Source organism: Oncorhynchus gorbuscha, unplaced genomic scaffold (genome assembly GCF_021184085.1).
Source record: "Oncorhynchus gorbuscha isolate QuinsamMale2020 ecotype Even-year unplaced genomic scaffold, OgorEven_v1.0 Un_scaffold_5185, whole genome shotgun sequence".
NCBI lineage: Eukaryota > Metazoa > Chordata > Actinopteri > Salmoniformes > Salmonidae > Oncorhynchus > Oncorhynchus gorbuscha.
The window spans coordinates 17,501-28,252 of NW_025749047.1; the positions used below are offsets into that span (position 1 = coordinate 17,501).

The 10,752-nt window shown below is 45.4% G+C and overlaps 1 protein-coding gene across 1 annotated transcript in view; it reads left to right on the top strand.

The window, feature by feature from the left end:
• Positions 1 to 3,067, top strand: part of LOC124028984 (semaphorin-3D-like) — a gene marked incomplete at both ends in the record, with an annotated part of 16,447 nt that extends 13,380 nt beyond the window's left edge. Inside the window, 3 exons of the mRNA XM_046340866.1 lie at positions 61 to 203; positions 2,623 to 2,737; positions 2,998 to 3,067. Coding sequence (XP_046196822.1) covers positions 61 to 203; positions 2,623 to 2,737; positions 2,998 to 3,067 — 328 coding nt within the window. The remainder of the gene's footprint in view (positions 1 to 60; positions 204 to 2,622; positions 2,738 to 2,997) is intronic.
• Between the last annotated feature and the right edge of the window lie 7,685 nt (positions 3,068 to 10,752).

Below are 10,752 nucleotides of genomic sequence, written 5' to 3' on the forward strand. Positions count from 1 at the left end.
ATCCTACATCTGTATACTGTATTATCCTCCTCACCATGATATAATTTCCTCCCCATGCAGAGCCAGAGTTTGTGGGTTCCTTCTCCATTCCAGACACACAAAGTGTGGACGATGACAAGGTTTACTTCTTCTTAAAGGAGACAGCTGTAGAGTCCAGCCAGTGGGACAAGAGGGTTTACAGTAGAGTGGCACGCATCTGCAAGGTAAATAGGAATTCGCTACAATATTTTCACAAAGGGCTTGACAGCAGAGCCTACAGTGGCAGGCAGATCCTACAGTAACATCAGATCCTACAGTAACAGCAGATCCTACAGTAACACCAGATCATACAGTAACAGATCCTACAGTAACAGATCCTACTGTAACAGCAGATCCTACAGTAACAGCAGATCCTACAGTAACAGATCCTACAGTAACAGATCCTACAGTAACAGCAGATCCGACAGTAGCAGATCCTACAGTAACAGAAGAGCCTACAGTAACAGATCCTACAGTAACAGATCCTACAGTAACATCAGATCCTACAGTAACATCAGATCCTACAGTAACAGATCCTACAGTAACAGCAGATCCTACAGTAACAGCAGATCCTACAGTAGCAACAGATCCTACAGTAACAGATCCTACAGTAACAACAGAGCCTACAGTAACAGAGTCTACAGTAACATCAGAGCCTACAGTGACATCAGAGCCTACAGTAACATCAGATCCTACAGTAACATCAGATCCTACAGTAACAGATCCTACAATAACAACAGATCCTACAGTAACAGATCCTACAGTAACAACAGAGCCTACAGTAACAGAGCCTACAGTAACATCAGAGCCTACAGTAACAGCATATCCTATATTAACAGCAGATCCTACAGTAACATCAGATCCTACAGTAACATCAGATCCTACATTAACATCAGATCCTACAGTAACAGATCCTACAGTAACAGAGATTCTACAGTAACAGCAGATCCTACAGTAACAGCAGTCTACAGTAACAGCCGATCCTACAGTAACAGCCGATCCTACAGTAACAGCAGATCCTAAGGTAACAGATTCTACAGTAACAGATCCTACAGTAACAGATCCTACAGTAACATATCCTACAGTAACAGCAGATCCTACAGTAACAGCAGATCCTACAGTAACATCAGATCATACAGTAACATCAGATCATACAGTAACAGCAGATCCTACAGTAACAGATCCTAGAGTAACAGCAGATCCTACAGTAACATCAGATCCTACAGTAACACCAGGTCCTACAGTAACAGATCCTACAGTAACAGCAGATCCTACAGTAACAGCAGATCATACAGTAACAGAGATTCTACAGTAACATCAGATCCTACCGTAACAGCAGATTCTACAGTAACAGCAGATCCTACAGTAACAGATCCTACAGTAACAGAGATTCTACAGTAACAGCAGATCCTATATTAAAAGCAGATCCTATATTAACAGCAGATCCTATAGTAACAGCAGATCCTACAGTAACAGAGATTCTACAGTAACAGCAGATCCTACAGTAACACCAGATCCTACAGTAACAGCAGATCCTACAGTAACATATCCTACAGTAACAGATCCTACAGTAACAGCAGATCTGACAGTAACATCAGATCCTACAGTAACAGCAGATCCTACAGTAACAGATCCTACAGTAACAGAGATTCTACAGTAACAGCAGATCCTACAGTAACACCAGATCCTACAGTAACAGCAGATCCTACAGTAACAGATCCTACAGTAACAGATCCTACAGTAACAGATCCTACAGTAACAGCAGATCTGACGGTAACATCAGATCCTACAGTAACACCAGATCCTACAGTAACAGCAGATCCTACAGTAACAGATCCTACAGTAACAGAGATTCTACAGTAACAGCAGATCCTATATTAACAGCAGATCCTATATTAACAGCAGATCCTATAGTAACAGCAGATCCTACAGTAACAGAGATTCTACAGTTACATCAGATCCTACAGTAACATCAGATCCTACAGTAACATCAGATCCTACAGTCATAGATCCTACAGTAACAGCAGATCCTACAGTAACATCAGATCCTACAGTAACAGCAGATCATATATTAACATCAGAGCCTACAGTGACATCAGAGCCTACAGTAACAGCAGATCCTACAGTAACAGATCCTACAGTAACAGCAGATCCTACAGTAACATCAGATCCTACAGTAACAGCAGATCCTACAGTAACATCAGATCCTACAGTCATAGATCCTACAGTAACATCAGATCCTACAGTCACAGATCCTACAGTAACAGCAGATCCTACAGTAACAGCAGATCCTACAGTAACAGCAGATCCTACAGTAACAGCAGATCATATATTAACATCAGATCCTACAGTCACAGATCCTACAGTAACAGCAGATCCTACAGTAACAGCAGATCCTACAGTGACAGCAGATCCTACAGTCACAGATCCTACAGTAACATCAGATCCTACAGTCACAGATCCTACAGTAACAGCAGATCCTACAGTAACAGCAGATCCTACAGTGACCGATTTGAATGAAATTAGTGAGACTAAAAGTACCTAACTGAGAGATATGTAGGTGTTGGTTTCATGTCCGATCACCTCCTCTGTGTCTCCCGTTAGAATGACGTCGGAGGGAAGAGGAGTCTGATTAATCGTTGGAGTACCTTCCTCAAGGCCCGTCTGGTGTGTTCTGTACCAGGACCTGGGGGACAGGACACACAGTTTGATGAGCTCGGTACTCTTTATCTACACTGCTGAAATGTTTAAAAAAAAAAAGTTTTTTAATGAACATTTACATTTGTATTATCGTGACTTTGATAAGAGGAAATTATTGAATTGTTTGTTTAGTGGTTTGGTTTTCTGGCTTGTAACTTTTTTCACTTTTGATTGACAGTGTTTCCGGGTACAATGTCCTGGTAAAATGAGTACAGGTCATTCTGCTAGCATGAAAAGGTATTCCTTTTGTTAATGGTCTCTGACTGTGGGTCATTTCAGAGGATATCTTCATTCTGGAGACCAAAGACGACCAGAACCCTGTCATCTACGGAGTTTTCTCAACCTCCAGGTGAGTTTGGGCTTTAAACATTTCACAACAAATATTATTGTACGATTCATATGATTCATTTTATGACAATAACTGACAATGATTTAATGACTGGTTTTATTTTAATGTGGAATTGACAGTGTTTTAATTAACTACTTTGCAGATATGATACAAACAGACAATCATAATCTCAGTAAAAAAAAAATCTAATTCCTAGTTTATGCTACAAAACTAGCTTTATAAGAGTTTTTAAAAATAGGAGTTCCATGACGTACACTAAGGTTGTTGGCAGAATAGATGGATGTAGTTCAATGCATGATTTTTTATTTTTTATTTTTTTATTTCACCTTTATTTAACCAAGTAAGCTAGTTGAGAACACGTTTTCATTTACAACTGCGACCTGGACCAAGATAAAGCAAAGCAGATGAATATATAATTCACCAATACATTTCTTGGTAGTCCAAAACATATTGCTGTCAGGTGGTAAATCACAGCTGACCTGGTACATTGTTTGTCTCTCACTCTGTCTCCCAGCCAGGTGCAGGAGACTCCCTTCCTCCCTTCTCTCTTTCTCTCTCCGTCTTGTTCCATTCAGGAGGCACTGTTTATGTTTCAATAACTCAATATTTTGGAGCAGAAATGTACACATGTAAATAAGGCAGGGAATGTCAATCAAACTAGCAAGGTGAACAATCACAAGTCAGTAATAATGTGGCTAATAGTATAGTGTACGTGTCAAACACAAGGCCCGCGGGCCGAATACAACACACCAGCCAGTCAATAGCTGAGTCATCTACTTTATCAAATTACAGCCTGATGTGCTCCCATCAGTGAATTCAACTATTTTTCGTTTGTCCGGTTTGCTGTGTTCAGCAGAGGGAAAGTGTACAGACACATGTCACAGTCCTAGCTAGGCTACTAAAATGGTGCAGTCTGACTTCGGTTTTTTAACGCTTGAAAATGAATAACCAAAAAACTAAACCTGCAACGACACACCAGGCAAAGGAGGAACATGTAGGCCTATCACAGCAACATTAGAGAAGTAGCCTTGGCTGGCTACTCAACAGCTACCGCAAGGCAAGCACTACCAGAGCACCAAGTCTACGACCAAAAGGCTACCCAACAGCTACCGCAAGGCAAGCACTACCAGAGCACCAAGTCTAGGACCAAAAGGCTACCCAACAGCTACATAGGCAAGCACTACCAGAGCACCAAGTCTAGGACCAAAGGCTACCCAACAGCTACCGCAAGGCAAGCACTACCAGAGCACCAAGTCTAGGACCAAAAGGCTACCCAACAGCTACCGCAAGGCAAGCACTACCAGAGCACCAAGTCTAGGACCAAAAGGCTACCCAACAGCTACCGCAAGGCAAGCACTACCAGAGCACCAAGTCTAGGACCAAAAGGCTCCTCAACTGCTACCGCAAGGCAAGCACTACCAGAGCACCAAGTCTAGGACCAAAAGGCTCCTCAACTGCTACCGCAAGGCAAGCACTACCAGAGCACCAAGTCTAGGACCAAAAAGGCTCCTCAACAGCATCTACCCCCAAGACATTAGACTACTGAATACTAGCCTGTACCCCTGCGCACTGACTCGGTGTCCCCCTGTATATAGCCTCCACATTGACTCTGTACTGGTGCCCCCTGTATATAGGCTCCACATTGACTCTGTACCAGTACCCCTGTATATAGCCTCCACACTGACTCTGTACCAGTACCCCCTGTATATAGCCTCCACATTGACTCTGTACCGGTACCCCCTGAATATAGCCTCCACATTGACTCTGTACCAGTACCCCCAGTATATAGCCTCCACATTGACTCTGTACCGGTACCTCCTGTATATAGCCTCCACATTGACTCTGTACCAGTACCCCCTGTATATAGCCTCCACATTGACTCTGTACCGGTACCTCCTGTATATAGCCTCCACATTGACTCTGTACCGGTACCCCCTGAATATAGCCTCCACATTGACTCTGTACCAGTACCCCCTGTATATAGTCTCCACATTGACTCTGTACTGGCACCCCCTGTATATAGCCTCCACATTGACACTGTACTGGTACCCCCTGAATATAGCCTCCACATTGACCCTGTACCAGTACCCCCTGTATATAGCCTCCACATTGACTCTGTACCGGTACCCCCTGTATATAGCCTCCACATTGACTCTGTACCGGTACCCCCTGTATATAGCCTCCACATTAACTCTGTACCAGTACCCCCTGTATATAGCCTCCACATTGACTCTGTACTGGTACCCCCTGAATATAGCCTCCACATTGACTCTGTACCGTAACACCCTGTATATAACCTCCACATTGACTCTGTACCGGTACCCCCTGTATATAGCCTCCACATTGACTCTGTACCGGTACCCCCTGTATATAGCGTCCACATTGACTCTGTACCGGTACCCCCTGTATATAGCCTCCACTTTGACTCTGTACCGTAGCACCCTGTATATAACCTCCACATTGACTCTGTACCGGTACCCCCTGAATATAGCCTCCACATTGACTCTGTACCGGTACCCCCTGTATATAGCCTCCACATTGACTCTGTACCGGTACCCTCTGTATATAACCTCCACATTGACTCTGTACCGGTACCCCCTGTATATAACCTCCACATTGACTCTGTACCCGTACCCCCTGTATATAGCCTCCACATTGACTCTGTACCGGTACCCCCTGTATATAACCTCCACAATTGACTCTGTACCATAACACCCTGTATATAACCTCCACATTGACTCTGTACCGGTACCCCCTGTATATAGCCTCCACATTGACTCTGTACCGGTACCCCCTGTATATAGCCTCCACATTGACTCTGTACCGTAACACCCTGTATATAACCTCCACATTGACTCTGTACCGGTACCCCCTGTATATAGCCTCCACATTGACTCTGTACCGGTACCCCCTGTATATAGCCTCCACATTGACTCTGTACTGGTACCCCCTATATATAGCCTCCACATTGACTCTGTACCGTAACACCCTGTATATAGCCTCCACATTGACTCTGTACCGGTACCCCCCTGTATATAGCCTCCACATTGACTCTGTACCGTAACACCCTGTATATAGCCTCCACATTGACTCTGTACCGGTACCCCCCTGTATATAGCCTCCACATTGACTCTGTACCAGTACCCCCTGTATATAGCCTCCACATTGACTCTGTACCGGTACCTCCTGTATATAGCCTCCACATTAACTCTGTACCAGTACCCCCTGTATATAGCCTCCACATTGACTCTGTACTGGTACCCCCTGAATATAGCCTCCACATTGACTCTGTACCGTAACACCCTGTATATAACCTCCACATTGACTCTGTACCGGTACCCCCTGTATATAGCCTCCACATTGACTCTGTACCGGTACCCCCTGTATATAGCGTCCACATTGACTCTGTACCGGTACCCCCTGTATATAGCCTCCACTTTGACTCTGTACCGTAGCACCCTGTATATAACCTCCACATTGACTCTGTACCGGTACCCCCTGAATATAGCCTCCACATTGACTCTGTACCGGTACCCCCTGTATATAGCCTCCACATTGACTCTGTACTGGTACCCTCTGTATATAACCTCCACATTGACTCTGTACCGGTACCCCCTGTATATAACCTCCACATTGACTCTGTACCCGTACCCCCTGTATATAGCCTCCACATTGACTCTGTACCGGTACCCCCTGTATATAACCTCCACATTGACTCTGTACCATAACACCCTGTATATAACCTCCACATTGACTCTGTACCGGTACCCCCTGTATATAGCCTCCACATTGACTCTGTACCGGTACCCCCTGTATATAGCCTCCACATTGACTCTGTACTGGTACCCCCTATATATAGCCTCCACATTGACTCTGTACCGTAACACCCTGTATATAGCCTCCACATTGACTCTGTACCGGTACCCCCTGTATATAGCCTCCACATTGACTCTGTACCGTAACACCCTGTATATAGCCTCCACATTGACTCTGTACCGGTACCCCCTGTATATAGCCTCCACATTGACTCTGTACCAGTACCCCCTGTATATAGCCTCCACATTGACTCTGTACCGGTACCTCCTGTATATAGCCTCCACATTGACTCTGTACCAGTACCCCCTGTATATAGCCTCCACATTGACTCTGTACCGGTACCTCCTGTATATAGCCTCCACATTGACTCTGTACCGGTACCCCCTGAATATAGCCTCCACATTGACTCTGTACCAGTACCCCCTGTATATAGTCTCCACATTGACTCTGTACTGGCACCCCCTGTATATAGCCTCCACATTGACACTGTACTGGTACCCCCTGAATATAGCCTCCACATTGACTCTGTACCGGTACCCCCTGTATATAGCCTCCACATTGACTCTGTACCGGTACCCCCTGTATATAGCCTCCACATTAACTCTGTACCAGTACCCCCTGTATATAGCCTCCACATTGACTCTGTACTGGTACCCCCTGAATATAGCCTCCACATTGACTCTGTACCGTAACACCCTGTATATAACCTCCACATTGACTCTGTACCGGTACCCCCTGTATATAGCCTCCACATTGACTCTGTACCGGTACCCCCTGTATATAGCGTCCACATTGACTCTGTACCGGTACCCCCTGTATATAGCCTCCACTTTGACTCTGTACCGTAGCACCCTGTATATAACCTCCACATTGACTCTGTACCGGTACCCCCTGAATATAGCCTCCACATTGACTCTGTACCGGTACCCCCTGTATATAGCCTCCACATTGACTCTGTACCGGTACCCCCTGTATATAACCTCCACATTGACTCTGTACCGGTACCCCCTGTATATAACCTCCACATTGACTCTGTACCCGTACCCCCTGTATATAGCCTCCACATTGACTCTGTACCGGTACCCCCTGTATATAACCTCCACATTGACTCTGTTCCATAACACCCTGTATATAACCTCCACATTGACTCTGTACCGGTACCCCCTGTATATAGCCTCCACATTGACTCTGTACCGGTACCCCCTGTATATAGCCTCCACATTGACTCTGTACCGTAACACCCTGTATATAACCTCCACATTGACTCTGTACCGGTACCCCCTGTATATAGCCTCCACATTGACTCTGTACCGGTACCCCCCTGTATATAGCCTCCACATTGACTCTGTACCGGTACCCCCTGTATATAGTCTCCACATTGACTCTGTACCGGTACACCCTGTATATAACCTCCACATTGACTCTGTACCGGTACCCCCTGAATATAGCCTCCACATTGACTCTGTACCGGTACCCCCTGTATATAACCTCCACATTGACTCTGTACCGGTACCCCCTGTATATAACCTCCACATTGACTCTGTACCGGTACCCCCTGTATATAGCCTCCACTTTGACTCTGTACCGGTACCCCCTGTATATAGCCTCCACATTGACTCTGTACCGGTACCCCCTGTATATAGCCTCCACATTGATTCTGTACCGGTACCGCCTGTATATAGCCTCCACATTGACTCTGTACCGGTACCCCCTGTATATAGCCTCCACATTGACTCTGTACCAGTACCCCCTGTATATAGCCTCCACATTGACTCTGTACCGGTACCCCCTGTATATAACCTCCACATTGACTCTGTACCGGTACCCCCTGTATATAACCTCCACATTGACTCTGTACTGGTACCCCCTGTATATAGCCTCCACATTGACTCTGTACCGGTACCCCCTGTATATAGCCTCCACATTGACTCTGTACCGGTGCACCCTGTATATAGCCTCCACATTGACTCTGTACCGGTACCCCCTGTATATAGCCTCCACATTGACTCTGTACCGGTACCCCCTGTATATAGCCTCCACATTGACTCTGTACCGGTACCCCTGTATATAGCCTCCACATTGACTCTGTACCGGTACCCCTGTATATAGCCTCCTCATTGACTCTGTACCGGTACCCCCTGTATATAGCCTCCACATTGACTCTGTACCGGTACCCCCTGTATATAGCCTCCACATTGACTCTGTACCGGTACCCCCCTGTATATAGCCTCCACATTGACTCTGTACTGGTACCCCTGTATATAGCCTCCCACATTGACTCTGTACGGTACCCCCTGTATATAGCCTCCACATTGACTCTGTACCGGTACCCCTGTATATAGCCCCCCTCCACATTGACTCTGTACCGGTACCCCCTGTATATAGCCTCCACATTGACTCTGTACCGGTACCCCCTGTATATAGCCTCCACATTGACTCTGTACGGTACCCCCTGTATATAGCCTCCACATTGACTCTGTACCGGTACCCCCTGTATATAGCCTCCACATTGACTCTGTACCGGTACCCCTGTATATAGCCTCCACATTGACTCTGTACCGGTACCCCCTGTATATGGCCTCCACATTGACTCTGTACCAGTACCCCCTGTATATAGCCTCCACATTGACTCTGTACCGGTACCCCCTGTATATAGCCTCCACATTGACTCTGTACCGGTACCCCCTGTATATAGCCTCCACATTGACTCTGTACCGGTACCCCCTGTATATAGCCTCCACATTGACTCTGTACCGGTACCCCCTGTATATAGCCTCCACATTGACTCTGTACCGGTACCCCCTGTATATAGCCTCCACATTGACTCTGTACCGGTACCCCCTGTATATAGCCTCCACATTGACTCTGTACCGGTACCCCCTGTATATAGCCTCCACATTGACTCTGTACCGGTACCCCCTGTATATGGCCTCGCTATTGCTATTGTTATTGTTTTACTTTTAATTATTACTTTTTATTTTAGTCTACTTGCTCAATATTAGTTAAGGGCTTGTCAAGTAAGCATTTCACTACCCTTGTTGTATTAGGCGTCTTTGACAAATAAATAATAATAAATAATACTGTATTCAACCACACCAATGACCCATACAGTAATACTGTATTCAACCACACCAGTGACCCATACAGTCATACTGTATTCAACCACACCAGTGACCCATACAGTAATACTGCATTCAACCACACCAGTGACCCATACAGTAATACTGTATTCAACCACACCAGTGACCCATACAGTAATACTGTATTCAACCACAGCAGTGACCCATACAGTAATACTGTATTCAACCACAGCAGTGACCCATACAGTAATACTGTATTCAACCACACCAGTGACCCATACATTAATACTGTATTCAACCACACCAGTGACCCATACAGTAATACTGTATTCAACCCACCAGTGACCCATACATTAATACTGTATTCAACCACACCAGTGACCCATACAGTAAACTGTATTCAACCACACCAGTGACCCATACAGTAATACTGTATTCAACCACACCAGTGACCCATACAGTAATACTGTATTCAACCACACCAGTGACCCATACAGTAATGCTGTATTCAACCACACCAGTGACCCATACAGTAATACTGTATTCAACCACACCAGTATACAGTAATACTGACCCATACAGTAATACTGTATTCAACCACAGCAGTGACCCATACAGTAATACTGTATTCAACCACAGCAGTGACCCATACAGTAATACTGTATTCAACCACACCAGTGACCCATACAGTAATACTGTATTCAACCACACCAGTGACCCATACAGTAATACTGTATTCAACCACACCAGTGACCCATACAGTAATACTGTATTCAACCACAGCAGTGA